The 23,214-nt window shown below is 36.8% G+C and overlaps 1 protein-coding gene across 3 annotated transcripts in view; it reads left to right on the top strand.

Annotated features, from left to right (window-relative positions):
- The first annotated feature begins 208 nt into the window (after positions 1-208).
- SCML2 (Scm polycomb group protein like 2) overlaps positions 209-23,214 on the top strand; it is a 91,896-nt gene continuing 68,890 nt past the window's right edge. The window contains exons 1-5 of one of the 3 annotated variants that reach the window (XM_074359054.1): positions 408-509; positions 4,953-4,996; positions 11,975-12,047; positions 18,324-18,369; positions 20,837-20,905. In XM_074359054.1, coding sequence (XP_074215155.1) covers positions 11,997-12,047; positions 18,324-18,369; positions 20,837-20,905 — 166 coding nt within the window. In that variant the 5' untranslated portion in view covers positions 408-509; positions 4,953-4,996; positions 11,975-11,996. Of the gene's footprint in view, positions 510-4,952; positions 4,997-11,974; positions 12,048-18,323; positions 18,370-20,836; positions 20,906-23,214 lie in introns of all 3 variants that reach the window. The other 2 variants (XM_074359055.1, XM_074359056.1) reach the window with 2 other exon arrangements.

Here is a 23,214-nt window from a genome sequence, read left to right as displayed (position 1 = left end):
GCGCCTGCATTTTCGGTGCGTGACCAGGGTGGGCGGTGGCCGAGAGTCGAAGGCGATGGCCAAGGGGACCGAGTTTCCCTCTGATGAAACTTGACGCGGAGCCTGGGCTGCCAGTTGGGACACACCACAGTCTTGGGTGCATGGGTTGCGACCGGCTTTTTTTTTTTTTTTTTTTTTGGCGGGAGTGCAGATTGGGGCGGGGGGAGGATGAGGGAAAACTGCCCTGGGGTTTCCCGGGCTCGCAGCGTCTCATCGCTCGCCACCACCCGCGCGAGCTTCCGGCTGGGTCCCCAGCTCGGGCCCCGCACGCGGCTGCGGTCATAGGGCGTGCTTGCGGCAACCCCAGGGCACGCGGGCAGCGAGGAGGGGGCGGGGCAGCGGTGGCGGTTGCGGGGCATGCGCGGCTTCGCGCGCGGCTTCTCAAACATGGCGGCGGCGGTGTGAAGACCGGTACCGGCTCGCGGGACCCGTGTGACAGAATTTTGCTCTTTTCGCCGACGAGACTCGAGGTACGTGGCGACTCTGGGCCCCGTGAGGACCAGAGAGGCGGAGCCGTGGCGTCCTAGCTCTGGCCGTTGTGCGCCGGCGGGCGGGAGTCCTCGGCGACGCGTCCCGCGCGAGGAACGCCCCCTCACCGCCCCGCGGGGTCCGGCCTCAGCTCGGCCCTGCTCTCCGGTCACCCATTCTCTGCAGCCTCACCCCCGAGGCCAGGGCTCCCCTGCCCCTCGGCGGCCTCAGCCCCGAGGCCAGGGCCCCTCCTTCCCCACGTAGCGCTCTCCGAGACGCCCCTCAGCAGCTCTCGCGCCCCTCATACTCACCCAGGGCCCGGTCGCCGTGCACCGGCCCATCCCGCCCGTGGCGTTTGGGCTCCGGACCATTCTCCTCCAACCGTCCCCTGACCCGAAGCGCGGACAGCACCCAACCGAGCATCTTCCCGCCGTGGGTGGGGCTGGGGCCCCGGGACAGCGCGGTGGGCAGCGGGGCTGAGGAGTAGGGATGACTTTGCGTGGTCTGGGCTGAAACTCTCCCAGGAACCTTCCGGGGACTTGTTAGGTAACTTTTGGAGTTTGGGAGGGAAACGTCAGTCCGGAAGGATGCGCCTGTGGCCGAGCGCGGGCTCGGTCCCGGTGCCAGGTGTCCTTCGGACTCCCGCCCCGTGGCTCCTGGCGGTTGGCGGGGGGGTGAGGGGGGCGGCCGGTTGCTCGCCCTCCGGGAAGAAGCGGAGCGGGAAGGCGCGGCTCGTCCTGGGGGTGGGGGTACGGGTGAGGGTGGGGGCCGGAGATCGGGGCTCCAGCTCTGCCCCGGAACGGCGAGGTGGCCGCCGAGCTCTCGCGGCATGACTGGGTCAAAGGATCACTGACTGCTGCCTTCATTTAGAGATAGCGTTCTCGCATTTTCCACCTGGATAATGGTTGTGCTACGTTCTAGTGTGAATCACCAGGGGGAGAGCAAGTAGGCGAATTTAATAGATTTTGCGCCTTAAGGTTTTAGGTAGCTTTGAGGGCTGAGATGAAATTCGCGCTGTATCTCCCACCCCGCCCCAAATGTTTGGGTAGCACAGGTATTTAGTTAGAAGTTGCTGTTTAAGACTATTGTTTTTTTTTTTTTAAGATTGTAGTACATTTACATTAGTTATAAAGTGTGATTACAATTTGGAACTAGCTTCTACTTTGAAGAATTAGAAGATTAGCAGTTATGACTTTCCTGTAAGGTGACTTTAGGACAGACATCTCCAAAAGTGAATGAATCGGTTGGTAGAGGGAAACAGAGGCAGGGAAAGTGAGTACTTCCTTACGATCATATGATTTGCGAAATTATTGGAAATGATTTTCTTTCCCCAAAAAACTGCAGATGCTGCTGCATTTTTAATGCTCCTAAACCTATTCATATTTCTATTTTGGGGAAAGAGTGTTACAAGATGTATAACATTTATGGAGTACAACTTCCTGTGACAAACAATGTGTTATAGCCATAGTTCATAGACGCCTATTTAATGCTTTTTTCAATAAGTGTGTGGGAATGTTCTTCAGTAATGACAGATTGGCTTTTCTCACCACTTTTTCTTAATTCATTAAATAACGTATTTCCAAGGATGAATGTTCTTTCAGTCTATTTGTGCTTTTGTATATTTAATGGGAGAAATGTGAAAATAGCCTTTGGAAATGAGTCCAGTTGGGATTTTGAGAAAGGAGTTTATGAACACTCACCTGATGCCTTATATTTATTTGGTTATATCTCTATGCATATTCTTCAAAACAGTGTGATAGAATTTTTTCAAAAACTTAGTCAAACACAATTTTTAAATGGCTCTGACATTTTTGAGTAAATTTCATATATAACACAACCTTGAAAACTTATAAGGGTGTATACCTGTTTCCCCCAGAGAACCTGATTTGTTTTGAAATTGATAGTTTGGGGAACAAAAGATTAACATAACTGAACTATATTATTTATGTGTGAGGATGCTTTAAAGTTAATGATGTCATATGTACAAGAAATCTTGGAGTCAGTCTTAACGAGGTGTTTTTTTCATGAGGCAGTTGGTCAATCGTTTTTGATTTATCCTTCAATCAACATATCTTTATTAAGTACCTATGCTGTCTGTAGTATGGAGTGTAGTTCAACCTCCTGCTGTGTGTGCTGGTTTCTCAGGGTTTAAGGCTTCTCATCAGTAATTTATTCCTGAAAATTTCAAGGTTATATCTAAGAAAATCAGTATAAATGTAGAACAAGCAGTCTTTTATTTCAGTGGCAAATTCAGGGAGTCAATATTGTTCATAATTCTCAACAAAATTTGGGTGTAACTGAATTATTTCTGACTTATGTGATATAAAGTTTGTGCCTCTTTTGTTATGATTATATAAAGCTATATATTTTTGTAAGAGATTGTTTTCTGGGTCAAACAGTTAACATACTGGTTAAGCTTGAAGTAGGAAATAATTGCTGGTATCAATTGAAATCAGTATGTGTTTTGGAGAGTGGGTATTTTTTAATGCTAGATAACATTACATCTATGACTGAGTAGTTTAGGCTGTAACTAGATATTAACTGACTGGTAGTTTAGAGCACTTTCTTTTTTCAATGTGTTTCAGACATCTCTCTGAGCTCAAAAAATAACAAATAAGTGTTATGATGGTCAGCTATAAGCCAGATGTGACTCTCATTTTCTTTTGGGTTTGTTCCTTTTTAGCTGTCTGCCTGTTCCTCCCAGATGCTTCCTATCGCCCCTCTTCCTGCCCCTGTTCCCTTTGCTGTTGGTGTCTGTTTCCGCATCAATGAAATGGTCAGGGTAATCCTGCACTGCCTCACTGAGAAATAATTGATGATAGTAAAGTGCTTTGAAAAGGCTGAATAAATGCCAAGTTTTTTTTTTTTTTTTTTTTTTAATGAAAATGATGTAGCCCCTTTTTCCATTCAAGGAAAATCCAAATCCCAGATTTAGCTTGAGCTCTTGCAAGGTGGGGAGAGAGGGAGGGGAGAGGAAGATGTCACTTGAATATTTTACTGCCCTTCTGTTTGGGTTAATAGACATGACTGTTGGAACTTTGGTAACTGGAATACTGAAGGATGCAAAGGATCCTCTGCTGTTTGAGTTATTAGTCACCTCTAGTTCTTTTTTTTTTTTTTGCCAGGTTACTCTGTCTCCTGCTTTTTTTCCCTTAATGCCAGCTCTCTTCTCATTCCAGTTGTGAATGGAAATCTGAGGTCATCTTCTCTATTAGCTTACCTCCCTGGGAGTCTCATTGTCTCCTGATAATGTAGTATAGTTAGTATAATATAGTAATATTGCTGGGTTTTAGGGTATATAAGATATGAAGAAAGTGAGCTCTGCTAGCCATCAACGTTAGAGCCTTGAGGCTGTGGTGCAAATATTGGTCTGGCATTGCCAGATGCTTTGTAGTTTGGAGTGAGCAAATCAAGTACCTCTGAGAATATTAGGAACATTATTAATATCTGAAAATTACTACATAATAACTTAGAATTTGAAGTGATTGTTGATTTCAGGAACCAGAAATGTGGAAATTTTGAAAATGGCAAATGGTCATTCTGAAAGAAAAAGTTTACCCTTCCTTGGCTTGGAGTCTTAATCTTTATGATCCCTTTGTCTTGGGGGAAATAAGTGAGAGAAGCCACTGCTCTTTATCGTAGATTAGAATGGGTTGGTATAATTTAGCGGTTAAGTAAAATTTCCAGGCTCTAACTAGCTTGGGCTTTGGTTACTCTAAGCATAGAAATGCCCTTACTGTAGTGATAACATCTCATTTTTTAAAAGATAGCAGGGCTGGTGGTTTCTTAAAGCAGGACAACTTCAGAAGATTTCAGAAACCATGAAAGATTTGAAAAACGTATATGTTGTTTGGTTTTCATGAATAAGGCATTTTTGCTAATTTGGTCTTTATGTTGTCTAATACAAGTAAACCTTGGCCACCGGAGATATAGTAATACTAGTGATTTTTATGCTAAGTGATTTCTACTAAACATATATCCCTATATATGTTGGAAAGGTTTTAACATAAGAAATGAAGATATCTTATTCTGTGAACGGTGGAAGATTTGAGGTTCCTATAAGCAGTTTATATGACCGTGCTGTTCAATTCCTTATTTAACCGAGGAGTTAAAAAAAAAAAAAAAGAATAAGCTTTGTATGAGGAAAGAGCTGGGAAACATTTGAAGATAGAGAGCATTTGACTACCTACTACTTGTGACCTGTGTTTATGGCTGTGGCTCTGCCCCTTCCTAAGTTTATAGAAGCAAATTGTTGTAAGAGCGGAAAGAGAGTGCCCACCTTTTGTGGTAATGTGCCATTGTAAACTTCAGAAGGGATAGATATATTGCAATTCTAGGGCATAGCTTGAGGATGCTTTCTTTTTTCAGGGGAAAGTTGGTGGGACTTTTTTACTTCTTGTCTTTGGAATACAAATTTGTTTCTCTTGATCATTGTTTCTCCTAAGGATTAACTGGTGCTGAATTCCAGATGAACAGCTTCGTTTGCTTGGTATGTACCTTATAGCTTTCATGTAGCCTTTTAAACACATGTATTGACAGACTTCTTTTAGTTTTAAAATAAGCAGTGACTGAATCGTATGTTTCTTCTCTTTAGTTCTCTTGCCTCTCTGAATGCAGTTGTAAACTTGTGCCCTTTGCTGTGAAACTTTTTTTTTCTTTTCAAAGATTTCAAGTATTATTTGGAGTATTTTCCAATATGTGTTAAAATTACTTGAAAAGTAATTATCATTATTTTCTCTTTACTTTTTATTAATTTGGTAGAGTTTCATAAATCTGTTCAAATGAAATTGTCTTTGGTTATTAAAAGAATTAAAATATAGTACTCAATAATGACAAATACATTTATATATTGCTTGGTTTTAGATTAGAAACTCTGATTTGAGATTTTTTGTGTTGAGACTTTGAGAGGTTGTAGAAATATTTAAATGAGTAATTTACTGACACCTGCCTCATGTTTGAAGTGTTGTCAGGGATGCTTAGTTTTCTGGTCACTTTAGTTTGTGGTTTATTGCATGCTTTCCTGTAGTCTGTTGTCTAACAGGGATTGTTGTTGTCATCATTTCCATTATTTCTTGTAGGGCCAGTGTTAGAAACCATAAATCTAGAATGCTGTGATAATAGAAACAGGCTGTAACCTGACCTAGTTCTTTTGTCAAAATGTCGCACTGAGAGCTGCCTGTAGTAAATTGACATGCCCTGCTATTAACTTCAGTCCTTTGCAAATGTCGGTGGGCAGCAGGTCTTTGGGCAATTAGCCTGTGACTGTGCTTTAAAACCTTAGGAATTTACAGCTATAAACTGGGATTTTGGCAATGCTTGACTTGTCTTTCATTTATCTGTTTTCTGACATGACATGCTTCTTAACTAAATGCATAGCTTTCACATAAATTGTTTTTAAATTTTGAGAGATTAATTATTTTAAGTTGGAAACTCTAATTTTTTAGATAACTTAAAAATTCTTGAAAATAGTTATTTTATTTTTGGGTTTACTTTGACACAGAAAAAGATTAATTTCTAATTTGTTGGGGGTAGACTTTACTAAAGCATGATTAAAATTGCTCCTCCAGCAGGCTTAATTTGATAAATCCTCACTACTAAAAATTTCATTCTTAATATTGATTATTCACAGTTCATAGATGGGATTTTATTTTATATTATTCATCTTTTTTTTAATTTGGGGTGAGGAGGTAATTAGGTTTATTTATTTATTTTATTATCTTTTTTAACGGAGGTACTGGGGATTGAACCCAGGACCTCCTGCATGCTAAGCAGACACTCTACCACTGAGCTATACCCTCCTCAGAGATGGGATTTTATTTTAAAGGTAATTGTAACATTATAATTTAAGTTTTAAATGATAACCTTTATAAATATATCAGAAAATGGGAAATATGATTACTGAGTAAATTGAGTAGATGCTTGTGAAATCTTAAAGTGGTGAATCACGTCCAGTTCAACAAGTTATGTATAGCTCTGCAGTGGATATACTACAGTTGTCCCTTGGAAACCCCAGGGTATTGGTTCTAGCAGTCTACAGATGTTCAAGTCCCTTATATAAAATGGCTTAGTACAGTCGGCCCTCTGGATCCATGGGTATGGAGGGCCAACTGTATATACTTTTTAAAATTATACTAATACGATCATCTTACCAGGAGCGAATTTTTAGTTAAAATAGCCAGCTTTTCCTTGTCAAAGGAAAACATAGCTAAAATAGTATCTTTATAACAATAAAGACTAAAAAAAAAGTTCTACTTGTGTTATTTCATTAATAGTCTCTGGTGAATTATGTGTGTATATAGCTTGCATCACTTATTTCAACCTTTTCTTTAAAACTACCAGCAAGCATATTTGTAAACCTCTTTTAGCCTTGATAAGTCTATATACTATTGATTATACTCAAGGGGATATAATGAAATATTTTTGCACTTAAATTATTTTGTGTATAGGGACTGTGTCTTCTCCATTTTTTGTGAAAATTGGCTTAAAGCACATGTTTTAGTTCCAACTGTTATATAATTGCAATTTATAAACTGAATTCTTGTATAGCATAGTATACCTAGTTGTTCTCTCTGGAAAAATACCTATAATACTAACCCATTTATACTGCAGTGTGTCTTTTTGAGACTTCAAACATCCTAGAAATCAAATTCAGAATTTAAAAATGGAAGTTTATCAGATGTGGAGAGTGAGAGACTATCTCAGATCTCACATCATTTTCTCCGTGGCTCATTGATCTAGACTTGTGTATAAGCTAAGACAGCAGATTAGACATTGCAGAAAGGAATGGAGAACAATGACAGCCAAAACAAAACTTCACCAAAAATTTTTTTAAAACCACAGTATTCTGGGATTATATCATTTAGATAAAAGTATACTGTGGCAGAACAGATTTACTCATTTAGGAAACATTTTGGTGGTCCTACTATATGATAGACATGGTGGATAGACACTGCAGAATATAAAGGTAAACCAGGTGTAATACTGTCCCCAAAAGCTTATCATCTAGTAGGGGAGATAAGGCACATATATAAACACAACAGAAGCAGTTTAGCATAATGGTTTAGCATTCATGGACCTAGGTTTAAATCTAGCTAGGTGGTATTGTACAGGTCTTTGAGCTTCAATATCTTTAACTTTCACATGGACATTAATAACAGTATTAACTCTATAGGCTTATAATAGGCTTTAGATAAGAAAAATGAATATAAATGCCTTAGTAGGGTACCACACATTTAACAAAAGCTCAGTAAGTAATAGCTCTTAGTATTTTTTTATTACCACTGCCAGCACCACCATCAGTAGACCCCAGACCATAATCTTTATTTTCTCCTGCCTTCATGGATCCATTCTGTCCAGGGTGCATGATGTGTATGTCTCCTTACTTCTCCCTTTCAAAGCATGAAGAGTGTATTAGAGCCCCGTCTTTTGGTGTCTGAGAAATCTAGGTTTGAATCATTTTTCTTTCATTACCAGCTTTCTGATCTTCAAAAATCAACAGAGCTTGGTAACTGATAGTATATTGGACAAAGGAGGAGAAGACTCAAAGATGACTTTTAATTCAGAAAGACTGGGACTTTGTAATGTCTGTTAAGATAGGAGACAGAGGAAGAGGAGCTCATTTTAGAAGGCAGAAGAGTTTGATTTTTTAAAATATGTAGTGTTTGAGGTGGTTGTGAGGCATTTAGACTAATGTTCAATTGGCTAGACTAGAAATTTTGGAGAGAGACTAGGAATAGAGATGCTGATACAGAAGTCATCTACATAAGGATGTTGCATCAGCCATGGAATAGAATGAAATTCTGGACTTTAAAATTTGTAGAATCTAGAGGAAGAGACTGAGTGACTAGAGAAGATCAATGGCTACAACAGGAGGAAGTAGACACAAGGGGTGGATAATCGAGGTAGGACAACCAGGGAATAATGAATGAGGCTCAGAGAGGAGAGGTGTCTGGGATCAGGGGTGACCGATACATCGTGGAGGGCTCCTGAAGTGTCAAGGAGAAGTAGGACTGAAACCTGAAATAGGATTTGATGCCTGGGAGATAATTGGGGCCTTGGAAAGCAGTTATAGGAGAAGAGGGAAGGTAGAGGCCAGATGCAGAAAGTGAGGTATCCCAGCAACTCTTTGCATTATGCGTATTATTATTATATTTATTACCAAAACCCTGGTCATCAGGGAAAGGTGTCAGTCTGGTAAATATATAATATAGTTGAGAATCTTTTCTACACTGATAAAAATTATACACTCTCAGGTTGAGATTCTGTAATTCCATCCATTTTATAACATCTGACTAATGGCTGAAAGTTAAAAAGAGCCCTGGGAAATTTTTTGCCAGTTAGACTTGTTTAGTTCCTGCCCTTGTCAAAATGTTACTGCTTATTGACTCTTCAGGTAGTGATCTCTAATTAGAGACTCCAAGAATATTACCTCATTTTCAAAACAAAGCAAAATGGAGAGGCAAAAAGAGAAAAAACCCAAACAAACAAATAATGGAAGAACCCTGTAATCTTAGAATTATAGACCCATTAACTTGCTAAATAGTCCTTTAAAATTGTCTTTTTCAAAAAAAAATTACAGAATTTTCTCCAGAATCAGATAAGAGCAATAGGAGTTCTAGGTTTAATAATTCCACTATTAATCACTGTTTTACATTGTTTAATTGTATTGAGATAATGGTTTAAAATAGTACAAGACTTTCAAAACATTTGTTGATCTCTTACCAGCTCTTAATTCTAAGATAAAATCTGCAAAACAAATGGTTTTGTGAAAGATCCCAGACTATCCATCCTTACTCAGTCTCCTGGATACAATTGCTAGATTTAGTCTAACTGTGATCTTTTGGTAAAGGAAATGTCAATGTCAGGCACTGTAACTTAATACTTTTTTTTTTGGCTTTTTTATATTTCAGTTTTTTTATACAGCAAGGTTTCTCCTTACATGCATTTAGTGAAACACCTTTTCTTAGTGCTGGCAAAAATAAAGCTTTTATTTTTTTTTCTTGCCAAAATTTTCTCTCCTATGTAACATGGAGAACTACTTTGGGGGTCTTATTTGAGTTTTTCTTAAAGTGCTGAGGCAGCTCAAAGTATACTGAGAACCAAGTTAAGTTTTTCTGCAGTTTGGTCTGCAGACCACCACTGTGGAGATGAGGTGTGTCTATTTCTAAAAGAAAGTCAGGCTCCTAATATTATTTTCAAAAAGATAACAGCTGTGCAGTCTGCCTTTCTGGTATATAAGTCATATAGATATGTTCTTAACTCCATGGTGTATCTTAATTTGAGGGATTCTGAGGAATCAACTGTGAATTGATGCTGTCCATCATTTACCAACAGATCATGGTCTATTCCTTCAACTTCTATAGTCTCTATCCTTGTATTGTGACTGAAAGACAGATTAATTTCATTGTAATGCTGGGGCATTTTAACAGTGACAATAGAATTTCTGTTTTTTTTTCATATTATAGTCAAAGATACTTTCTGTACAAATTTGTGCAAATTTCTCCAAGTGTTCATTCCTAGGAAAATGTCTATCTTTCCCATTCAGTTTGTATGTACTTTTATCTTGAAGTGAGACTTATACAGACCAGAGAGAAGTTAATCATTCTGGTTGAGTACTAAATTTTTTCCAACTGGTACATTTTTATTTGCTCTTTTTAATTAAAAAAAACCCCTTCCTGTTATAGGCATATTTTTTAAATTGGAACTGCTAATCCTTTTTTAAAATAGTATGGTATATTACATAACAGTTACATAGAAAATGGTGGAAAGTTTTGATGAGATCCAACATTATAAAAAATAATGTTTGTTAAACTTAAAAATTACCCCCAAATCCTAGTAAATGAATTTTCATCTGCCTTGTTGATCACTTTTTAGATTACAAAATAAGCAGTAACTTTTGTCCTGTTTTGAGTGCTAATCTTGAGAATAGTGGAGTTATTCCATAAGTCACTGACTATTAAAAGACATTTATTATTGTCCACTTTTCATTTTAGCTAAAAATATTGGCTTTATAAATTTATAATATGGGCAGAATTTCATTTGAATATTATTGGTATATGGAATTTGTAAAATGTACATTTGAAAGTGGTTCAAATGTGTATCGTATATGTGATTTCTAAAAACTGAAAGGATATACACCAGATGGTTAACAGGAGGTATTATTTAACTGGGATTATAGGTGGGGTTTTTTCCCCCCTTTACTAATCTGTATTCTATTTTTTTGAGTGTGATGATGAAGGTGTGAAAAAGAAGAAACAAAACTATTCTAGTTTCTACGAGTCCGCAAAGGCCATTTTGGTTCACAAAGGACCAAAAGCTATTTTCAGTACTCACCAACCCTAAAGGAAATAATACCTCAAAGTCATCCAGTATGGGGTGACATCAGATTTCTTTTGGCTTTAGCTAGAATATAATGCTGGTTGGTAGATGGTGGCTGCTTTCTTTGGTAATTATGTGTCTGAGCATTACATGTTTATTTATTACTGTTTAATTTAAGAGTGCCTTAAAATTAGCATTTGTTTCCTTAAACAACACCTTTTTAATCTGTACTTTGGAAGAGAATAAGGAAGTAATGTTCAGGAATCAAAGTAGGAATATAGCTTCATTTTACAACATAATTACTGTTGTATTAATGCTAAAACACACTCATCTCGGGGAGTTTTAATAAGGACAGATGTAGTGGGATAGAAAACAGTCTTTGAGCTTCCAGTTGTTCAGGGTACTATGCTAGGTGCTCTGCCTACACCATCTCATTTAATTTCCTGACTACATTTAATTTCATGACTACACTATGAAGTATAGATGGTAACAGCCTTAATTCATATATGGGAAAACCAAGACTCAGGGAGATGAAGTAATTTGTAATGGCTTTAAGCACTAGAAATAATATTTCTATGTGATTGTTATGGCTACCAGTAACCATCACAATAACTATATAATTTTTTAAAACTTATGTGATAGACCAGCATTGCATATACAGAGCTTCTTAATAATACAACAACAGTTAGAGGTTATTTAAGAAAACTATCAGGGTACACCCCCACACAGTGAAAATAACTTTCTCTGATGATTTAATACATACCATTGTAAAGAATTCAAATAATACATAAAAATATAAGGAAGTAAATAAAGGTCACCTAAAATCTCACCACCCTATGATGCAAAAAAAGGAGGCTCACCAAAATATTTTTGTATTTCTTTATGCAAATTTACACAAATTTTTTACAAATAGAATTATATCACACAAAATATATTTATAACGCTCTGCCCCACACACCATCGTCTTTATCCTCCCTGGTAAGCCTTATTAACAACCTAGAATATGTCCTGTGTTTCTCTCCATGGTTAAATAATCTTTTACTCATATAATCCTATAGAGACCTATGTATGCACTTATAGTAAAATTTTAGTTACTAGTAGAACGTTTGAGTACTTTTTTTTTAAGTGCAAATTTTTGTGCTACCTGTAGGAGAGCTACAAGGAAAAGTAATATGTGGCCTGTATTCTCGATCACTTCACAGTCTATGAGGAGAGATGAGCAGGTAAACAACTTGTATTATATAAGACTTGCTTTGATAATCTGCTAAATGTTGGTTGGATACACAGCCTGGAAGCCCTGCAGGGAAGCTCCTGGAGGACAGGCTTTTCCTTGTTGATTCTTAGGGGCATAAACCCTTGACATGTGATTATGCCCACGTGTTTGTAAATAAGTCATGTGTTCAAGTAAAACAAAAAAAATTATCCTTTTTACAGGGTTAAATGGATTAGCTTTTGTAGTTTGAGAGCCCAGTAGAGAAGCAGTTTGTTTATTAACTTTATTTCTTTGGAATGGAATTGTCCATTTTCCTATCAGAGAATTTAATTTTTCTTTCTTTTAAGATTTGGGCATTTTTGTAACAAGGAAGAAGCTGTAATATTATACTGTACAGTTTGGTCTGTATAGTGCATGGCAGTTTGAAGTTTAAGATAGTTTAAGTAGTGATATTTTCTAACACAGAAATCTGTATTTGCTCAAAAGTAAGTTTAAGCATTCACTTTGATCGTATATCTATCTGGTGCATAAATTGAGTGAAAATTTACATATTTGCATCTGCCAAATTTAGAACTTGGACAGTAGGAATATTGGGGAGAGTCAGGAGAGAAAATAAATCTCCAGTGGAGTGTGTGAATTTCAAAATATTTGAAAAGAAGTGTTGTTTTATTAAAGGTTGGTGAATATCCACTCAGGTGTTCAGTTTGAATCCATCTTGTACTTAGCACTGTTCTAGGTGCTGTGGAATATATGTAAAGGAAATAAAACAGGGCAGGATCATATTCTCTTAAAGGAAAAACTATTTAACATTGAAATGATTGGTGTAGTGGAACATGGAAGCCACGTGGCTCAAGAAGGAAAACGATAAAGGCTGTTTGTAGTGAAGAAGAGTGTTTAGGGCAGATGATTTTGATTTTATTGTGACCCTGAAAGAATTATTAAATTACCACAGTGGACATAAGCTCACTGTTGATGATGTCTTCCAACAACTCACTGCATTTAACATCATAATGACTGAAAGGGAAGGCTTATTGAATCACTGACTCATTTCCTAAACAGTTTGAGTTCTTTTTGTATATTGAATTCTTTATTTGACATGACTTTGGACTTCACAGAAGGGTATGTCTGCTCAGTGGTGCTGAATGACTATAATAATTGAAAAGGAAACATTTCCAAACACTGAAAGAGTTGGTTTTATCTAATATGGCTAAGCTCAAACTAAAGGAGTCTGGAATTTTTCCTGTTTTTATCTGGAGATAGGTAGAGTATTTTATTCCTTGGTCTGTGGTTCTACCTCTAAATTCAGTGTTTTGAATTCTAAAACATTGGTTTTGGAGTTAAGATTATTTTTTGTTTAAGAAAGCTCTGCTTTAATAGGAATACTTGTTTTATATTCCCATCAGCAGTGAATAATAGTTCCAGTTCCACGTCTTCACCAACATTTGGTAGTGTCAGTCTGTTTAATTTTAGCCATTTATGTCATGGTATATCATTTTTTTGTGTGGCTTTAATTTGTGCTTCCCTGAATACTAATGATGTTGAGCATATTTTCACTTGCTAGTTGGCCATTGTGTTTTTTCTTTAGCGAAGTGATTGTCTAAATCTTTCACCAATTCTGTTTTTATTGGGCTGTGTCTGCCTTTTTAAATTTGAATTGTCAGAGTTCTTTGTATATTCTGGATACAGATCTTTTATCAGGTATGTGTTTTATAATGTTTTCTCCCATTCTGTAGCTTATCCTTTTATTTTCTTAATGTAACTTGAAGAGCAGTTCTTAGTTTTGATAAGTTCAATTTATCAATTTTTTTTCTTTTATGCTTTGTGCTTTTTTGTGTCATATCTAAGAAATCATTGCCTAACTCAGAGTCACAAGATCTCTGTTCTCTAGAAATTTTATACTTTTAGGCTTTACATTTAGGTTTATGATCTAGCTCAAGGTAATTTTTGTCTATTAACTTGTAAGTATAATTTTTCTTTTTTCATTCTTTTCTTTCTTTCTTCTTCTTCTTCCTTTTTTTTTTTTTTTGTATGTAGATATGTTCTAGCATCTTTTATTGGGGAAAAAACCCCAAAAAAAGCAAAACTATCCTTTCTCCATTGAATTAACTTGGCACTTTGTTGAAAATCTATTGACCATATATATGTGAATCTTTAAGGACTTTGTTCTGTTCCATTGATCCAGATGCCTGTCTTTATGCCAATACTACTCCATCTTGATTAAATAGTGCTTTTGGCTAAACAGAAAATTTAATCATGATTAAATCCAGTTTATCAATATTTTCTTTTCTGGTTAGTGCATTTTTATGCCTATCTAAGAAATCTTCCAACTTGTGAACATGCTGCATGAATTTATTTATCTAGGCCTTTGAAGATGTGCTTTTAATTATTTCTATACATATATTTTCACCTTCTAGGATTTACAAAATCACTTGCTCAACTAATAGGAGCAATTGATACCAGTTGAGATTAAGAATTCAGTTGTGGGTTAGAGATTTTAGAGACGGACACAGGAACCGGAGTATACCTTCTATGTGTGACCCATCCCACAGTTTTTTTAACTGAACCCCTTTGCATAGTAATGGGACTTACTTTAATGTAACTCACAACTTTTTGCTTTCTGACTAGAGTTGGTTAAGTCCCTTTGCTCCCCACTTGGTTTACAGCTCATCTGCCTTTATTTTATGCTTCGATTTAGCACCCTCTATATATTTCACTTTGTCTTTTTCTTTAGCCACTAAGCTATAGTCCTTAATTGACAGCATCTTCACAGTGGTATTGAATATGCAATCCACTTGATTATTTCACTCTGACTTTCAGAGATGAGGTCTGTGAAGGGGAGGTAATACTTTGCAGGTCATATGTGTATGGGCGGCTCCTGAAGCTGTGGGCCCTGAGAGACTATAGAGGGAGATGAGTGCCCTGAAGGAAACTCAGCAACTCTAGAATTTCATAATCAAGTAGAGGAAGCAGGATTCTCTTTAGCCTCCACTCATTTTGTATCTTCAGCCTGAAATTCCTCTCTGCTCATTGAAATGCTCATCTCTATAGGAACACTTCCTTTGAGAAGCCTTCTTTTATATTCCTGGTTACTTGTGCCTCCTATCTTCCCAAAGAGCCTGTATTTTACTCTCCTTTGTTCAATAATTATTTGTCAGTGTGTGTCTCCCACTAGATTTATAGCTCTTTTGTAGTAGATTGTGTATCTTCTGTCCAAACAGCATCAAGCACTTAACAAGAATTCTGTATTTGTTAAATAAATGAGTAGATCACATCTGGAAACAGATGGTAGTAATGCAGAAAGATCAAGAAAGGCTTCGAGAAGAAGGTTGCATTTATGTTAAGCCTTAAAGGATGGATAGGATTTCCAGAAGCAGAAGAGGAAGGAAGGGTATCCCATGCAGATAGAACCACGTGATGAGTTTTGGGCTAGGCTGCAGGATAGCTTAAGTGGTAAATGTCAGTCAGGTGGCTTTGAAATTGTGAGAGGCCTTAAATATGCCCCACAGAAGATATTTTTGTTCAATTCAGTAGTCAGTGAGATTACTGAAATAAGAGGGTGATTTGGGCAGAAAACAGCTCAGACCATGTATGACATTATTGGGTAGGTTGCGGTGGGGAAAGACCCTTGTGGTGAGACAGTTACGCAGCTATGATATTAGACTAGGTAAGAGCTAATGAGAGTGTAAACCAGTTAATGGCATGGGAAAGGAAAGTGAGAGAGCACACATTGGCCACTGATTGAATGTGTGAGTGAAATAAGAGAACCTTTCACATTCAGTCATACGTGGGGTTTTAAGGCCATGTACCTTGAAAAGTAGTGGTGTTAGTAAGAAAAACAAAAATGTTAGAAGGAGCAAGGTTTGGGGAGGTGATGCTTGAGTGTAAGTCTATTGAGTCAGGTGCAGGAGATGTTTTGGGTGGCTTAATGAACATATTCTCCATAGGCTTCCTTTAAATAACAAACTACCCTGCTCATGTTCTGACTACAAGCATAGAGCAGTGGGAGGTAGATATCACTTTGCCATATTCAGTATTTCCATGTACATACCTCTTTTATAACATTTATACTGTGTTTTATTCGTGTGCCTATTTCTGACTAGACAGAGCTGTTAGAGGTCAAGTACAGTGTGTTATTTATCTTTGTTTTAGAATGTCTGGCATATTGTGGACATGCAGAAAAAGTCTGAATTAATGATTTAGTGGCTCAAAATACACAGGCCTTCTAACAAGTAATTGTCTTGTTAGAAGACTTGACTCTTGTAGTTCTTACAAGTTTCATCAATACAGTCATGATTCCTCTACCTCTTGGTAACATGGGCTTAAGTGGACTTTTGGGATAGGCTTTAGTGAATCTCAACTCCACCAACTTACAATGTTTTGTTTTGTTTTGTTTTCATTCATTTAACCATAAAATTCAGCCTTTTAAAATGTACCATTCACTGGTTTTTAATGTATTCACAAGGTTCTGCAGCCATCACCACCATCTAATTCAGAACATTTTCATTTCCTTAAAAAAGAAACCCTTTACCCATACCCATACCCACACCTATTAGCAGTCACTCCTGAGTCCTCCTTCCCCTCAGCTACTGACAACTACTAATCTACTGAATTTACCATTTTTCATCCAAGGGACAGAGATTAAAATGACCTAACTATAGCTGATTTCTTTTTTTAACTTTCATTTTATTTTACTTTCTTCTAATTTTACTGAGATATAATTGATATATAGCACTGTATAAGTTTAAGGTATACAGCATAATGATTTGACTTACATACATCATGAAATGATTATCACAGTAAGTTTAGTGAACATCCATCATCTGATATAGGTACAAAATTAAAGAAATAGAAAAAAATTTCCTTGTGATGAGAACTCATAGGATTTAATCTCAACAATTTTCATATATAACGTACAGCAGTGTCAATTATATTTATCACATGATACATTACATCCCTAGCATTTATTTATCTTACTGGAAATTTGTACCTTTTGACTGCCTTCAGCCAATTTCCCCTCCCGCCACCCCACCTCTAGTAACCACAAATCTGATCTCTTTTTTTGTGAATTTGTTTATTTTTAAAGTATAATTGACCTGCAGCACTATGTTAGTTCCTGTTACACAACATAGTGATTCAGTATTTCTGTACATTTCAAAATGATCACCACAATATGTTTAGTTACAATCTGTTATCATACAAAGATATTACATAATTATTGACTATATTCCCCACACTATACATTTCATATCAGTGACTCGTTTATTTTGCACCTGGAAGTTTGTACCTCTTACTCTCGCTCACCTGTTTCTTTCTCCTATCTCCTCCTCTGGCAACCACCTGTTCTCTGTATCTATGATTGTTTTTGTTTTGTTAGGGTTTTTTTGGTTGTTTTTTAGATTCCACATGTAAGTGAAATCATACAATATTTGTCTCTCTCTGTCTGACTTACTTCACTTAGCATAATGCTTTATAGGTCTATCCATGTTGTTGCAAATGGTAATATTTTATTCTTTTTTATGGCTGAATAATACTGTATTGCGTGTGTGTGTGCGCACGCACATATGCCACATCTTCCTTATCCATTCATCTGTTGATGGACACTTAGATTGCTCCCATATCTTGTCTATTGTAAACAGTGCTGCAGTAATCATAGAGGTGCGGATATCTTTTTTAATTAGTGTTTTTATTTTCTTCAGATAAATATGCAGGAGTGGAATTGCTAGATCGTATGGTAGTTCTCTTTTTAATTTTTTGAGGAATCTCCATACTGTTTTCCATAGTGGGTGCACCAACTTACATTCCCACCAACAGTGCATAAGGGTTCCCTTTTTTTCCCACATCCTTGCTGACACTTACTTGTTGTCTTTTTGGTAATAGCCTTTCTGACTGGTGTGAAGTGATATCTCATTGAAGTTTTGATTTGCATTTCCCTGATGATAGTGATATTGAACATTTTCACGTTCCTGTTGGCCATTTGTATACCTTTTTGGACAAATGTCTATCCAGATCCTCTGCCCATTTTTAAATTGGGTTGTTTGTTTTTTTGTTTTGTTTTTTTTTTTTGATGTTGAGTTGTATGAATTCTTTGTATATTTTGGATATTAACCCCTTATCGGATATATTGTTTGCAAATATCTCTTACCAGTCAGTAGTTGGCCTTTTCATTTTGTTGATAGTTTCCTATCAAGCTTTTTAGTTTAATGTAATACCATAATAGCTGATTTCTAATAATACTATCCTTCAGAAATGTGTTAAAAGGAGGCAGTAATTGATTTTCTCCTTGTAGGAAAGAACACCAGAGAGGGATACCATGGGGCAAACAGTCAATGAAGGTAAGATTTACTTGTCTAAAGATGATAAATATTTTTGGTTATTCATTTGGAATGAGTATCTTCTGGTAGACTGAATGTTTGAAAAAAGCCTTTTTAGAAATAAAATTATAAATAAACAAGATTATACTGTATAGCGCAGGGAAATATATACAAGATCTTGTGGTAACTCACAGTGAAAAAAATGTGACAATGAGTATATGGATGTTCATGTATAACTGAAAAATTGTGCTCTACACTGGAATTTGACACAACATTGTAAAATGACTATAACTCAATAAAAATGTTTAAAAAATAAAATAAAATTATAGAAGGTGTTAGGTGCTTAGAATTGGAATTTTAGAACTAAATAGCTATTAAAGGTAGTCTTGTCTTCCCTTCTTAGTTTTATAAATGAGAAAGCTGAAACTCAGGGAGGTTAAGTGAACAGGTCATGTAACAATCTGTGACAGCCAAGATCAGAGTTCAAATTTTATTACTCTAATATGGGTGATTAAAAAAAATACTTCATCCTGTCTTGCTCTAGTGAGAAGTCTGCTCACTGTCCCATGAATATGCCACACTCATTTGCACACTCTGTTTTGAGTGGTATTTTCCTTCCCATAATACATTCTTCATACCTTTGCCATCCTATATCCTGTTCTTCCTTCAAGACCAAGTTCAAGTCCTGTGTCTCTTAAGACTTCTTCTCTGGCTGCATGCTGAATGTTATCCTCTGCTATTTCCATTTTTGTCAAGTGTATCAATTTAGTATAGTCTCTGTAACTAGACTGTTAGCTTCTTTAGAGCAGGAACCATGCTTTTATAATTTCACTTTCTTTCCTATTAGAAAATATTACTGTAGGACGATATAGTAAATATAAATGTGTACTTTCTTTAGTCAAATTATTTAAATAGAAAGCAGCCCATATATCCCCCTGGAGTGTTCGCATATCTTGAACAGTCACTCAGTTATAACCAGAAAGTAGATCTGTTATTAAATAGTATACCTGGTATCATTGATATATTCTTCTTTAAGAAACTTGTTACTTGACAATTGGAGCATCAATAAGGATAAAATAGCAATAAATGGAAACACATCAAGTGTGGTTAAATTCATGAGTTTATAGTGATATTTAAAAAAACAAAATAAAACTTACTGGTCATCTGTGGAGAATGCTAGGGATCCATCTCATTATTTTGAAAACTAGAAAATAAAGGAAAAGAATAAAGCATTGATTGTGACTTCCCTTTGTGATCTGTACCTCAGGGTAACTCAGTGGTTGAAGAGAGGAGATTTCTCTCTGTAGAAGTTCTCTGGCTAATAAAGACAGGATGATAAAATTAGAATACCTCCATTTTGCAACCACTAATGAACTAATGGATCTAGGCAATAGTCATCCATGGCTGCTTATATCACAACAGGAGAGAGAACCAGATGTATAAGGAACCTCCTGTGAGAAGTACACGAGACCACCAATGAAGTCATCTTCTCCCCCCAACCCCCAAGCCAAACCTGAATCTGATTAAGCTCTTCTGGATCGAAATATCAATACCAATTTAGAGAAAATATAAAGATCAGAAGATCCTAGCACCATGAGGAGGTAGTCAGCAAAATCCAGACTGGAAAACTCTGACCTGGTATCATTAGCAAAAAAATTGCTAGAGAAAGAGGGGAAGAAAAAGAGGAGGAGGAGGAGGAGCTTATAGCTCAAAAGAGATTTAAGAAATGTATCTACCATTGCTATGTATGGACTTTATTTGGGTCCCGATTGAAACAGACACACTTAAAATATTAAAGACAATTGGGAAAATAAGAACACTGACTAATTATTTGATAATAAGGAATTGTGGTTAATTTTTTCAGCATAATAGTATTATGATTAATTTTTAAATGAGTCCTTGAAGAGATATATGCTGTAATAAATGTGGATGAAATAACATCTTAGATTTGATGAAGTCTCAAGGTCCAGTGCTATTTGAGCTCCTCAGCTTGGCACAGAGAAAAACTGCCTAGTCCTTGAATTACACTGTATTGTAACTTCCTTGTTGTTTTAAATTCTCAAACGCATCCACTTTATTTCTAGGGCACATTAATTTGAACATTGTACTGATCACCCCAGCTCATTTTGGTTTGTTCATTCATTCATTTAACAAATGCATCAAGGTGTTCTGCATGCCATGTCTTGTTCTAGGCACTGAGGTTTCAGCAGTATACAAAAGAGACATAATAAAATAAATAAATCCTTGCCCTTTTGGAGCTTACATTTGAGTGGAGTGAGGCATACAGTAAACAAATAAGCAAATTATAAGTTACATAGTGTATTAGAAAGTAAAGTCTTGTGCAGAAAATGAGGATATTAATTATAAAATTAAAACTGGCTCCTATTGGAAAATAGTTTTAATTTATAGTTTTTGTAAGTGCTCTTTCAGACTGTTGCTATGGCCTTCTGGTATTGCTCACTATTTTCTTCCGTTCTTTATCTTTAAGAGTCAATGGATGTAAAGAAGGAGAATCAAGAGAAAGCTCCTCACTCAGGCACATCTTCTGTGCAGAATGGTAGGTTTTAAATTAGTTCAGTACAACATATTTTTCTTCCTCACTCAGTGTTAATATGAACTCTTTTCTTATTGCTTTTGGTATCATCTATGTACAGTAAACTGTAAATATAAAATCTGAGCAATGGCAAAGGTCAGAAAGATAGTATTTCATTTTGAAAATCTTACTTTGGTTTCACATAGGGATAAATTGGTATGGGATTAAGTAGAAACATAAACATGTATTTCAATGCAAATTTTGCTAAATTAAATATATCTAGTTATTAATTACCATGTATTACTAATTTGAAATAATTTGATTGTTAACTAAAAAAAAACTCTTAACATTAGAGTCAGTGTGAAAGTCCTTTTTTGGTGGTCAAAAAACAATTTAGTAGATTAAAGCTTAGGCATTGCAGAGGTCTAGCAGACCTATTCTAGAATCTTGGCCTCATTCTTCACTGGCCTTGTACCTTGGGTGAATTACTCAACATTCTTATTCTCTTTTTTCTCCTCTGTAGCACAGAGGTAATACTACTTACCTTGTGGAACTATTAGAATTAAAGAAAATGAATGTAAAGCATCTGATATAATGCCTAGACTTAGAGTAAGTGTTTATTAACTCTGAGTTATTAATTCATATTTTAAGTTTCTTACTGTGAACGGCATGTGTATAGCACTGCATTAGAGACTCAGGAGATAGAATCTGACCCATTGCACCTGCTCTTAAGAAAAATGAGAAAATAAGTCATATGAACACAAAAGACTGAATTTAAAACATACTATAGCAAACTTACTGTGTTTACCAGAGATTTCCAGGCAAACCTCTTGTTTCTTATCTTTCTGTTGTGTCTGCCCTGCCAGCCGCACTCTTTTTTTTTTTTTAGCCGCACTCTTGAAGTAAGTAGTTTACCGTGACTTTCTGTTCCTATAGGAAGATTGCCTACAGAAGTAATCCTAATGGAATCATTCTTTTTCACGTAAAGCTGGGCCCTCAGTGCTTCCTCAGTTTTCTTTCTCATTGGCCTTATTTATTCTTTAGCTCTTCCCTCCAACCCCCAGAATCCTCCAAGTAAGTGGAGCCCATTAGGTTAGAATGTTCTTCCTTATCCCTCTAAATTCTTTTCCTTTTTTTTAAAAATAACAGTTTTATTGAGATATAATTCATATGCCATACAATCCACCCATTTAAAGTATATAGTTCTGTGGTTCTCAGTAGTATATCCACAGAGCTGTGCAGCTATCACTATTACCAATTTTAGAACATTTTCATCACCCTAAAAAGAAATCCTGTACCCAACTAGTAGTCACTCCCCATTTTCTCCCAGTGCCCCTCCCCTCCCCCAGCCTTGGGCAACCCCTTATTTTCTGTCTCTTTAGATTTTCCTCTTCTGGAAATTTCATAAAAATAAATTTTAAAAATACATATTCTTAAAGGTTGAAACTGGTAACTTTTCAAAATTCTTAGACTTTTCTGTTTGAGAAATTCTGATTTAAAAAATGAGATTACTTAATCTAATTGACAGACAACTGCAGGTATTTCTCAGGTCTTTGACCCTAACATCTCATTTTAGAAGTCAGTGAGTGACTGCTAGAAGGTAAGCTCCAAGAGAGCCAGGATTTTTGTCTGTTTAATTAACTGTTGTATCTGCAATACCTAGGACAGTGCCTGGAACATACTGATGACCTTCTATGGGAATCCAGTGATGAATAAGACAGACATGATTCCTGCCCCCTTTGAGCTTAGGATGCAGGGTAGACATTAAACAGAAGCCCAGTTACAGTTGTGATAAATGCTATGAGGTAGTGGGTGCAAATGATTCAGCTGAGAAGCTTTGAGCTCTGTATACTTTGCCCATTTTCTTTACGTAGCCTCTGAACCAAGCTTAACACTGGTGGAAGACATGGTTTTGATGTACCCTGGAGAAGATTGGGAGCCTTGTGGATTATGTTTAGTTTGCTAAAAGGTGTTTGGGCTAATGTATGGACTAGAGTAGAGTACAAGTCAAACAGGAAGGACCATGAACATATGCGGGTAACAATCTGATCACAAAGTTATATATGTACACCTGTCTCATGAAGAAACCTGTCGGTTTCCAGACCTCTTTTCTGAGAGAGATTGACCCTCTTCTCCTCCCCAGCCCCTGCCCCAGCAATCTGTCAGTGAGAATAAGGTACAGAGGCAGACAGGGACCTCAAGCTTAGCTGAGACTTTCTGACTATTTTGGCTCCTAGTCAGGAATTCCAGCTGTGGTATTGTAGATGTATCAAATCTAAGTTAGTAAAGCCTGTTGCTATGTGTGTTTCCCCTGTGTTATTGGTAGGGTCTCA

The sequence above is a fragment of the Camelus bactrianus genome, chromosome X (genome assembly GCF_048773025.1).
Source record: "Camelus bactrianus isolate YW-2024 breed Bactrian camel chromosome X, ASM4877302v1, whole genome shotgun sequence".
Lineage (NCBI taxonomy): Eukaryota > Metazoa > Chordata > Mammalia > Artiodactyla > Camelidae > Camelus > Camelus bactrianus.
The sequence above is the reverse complement of the archived record's forward strand: the minus strand, read 5'-3'. Positions and strand labels throughout refer to the sequence as shown.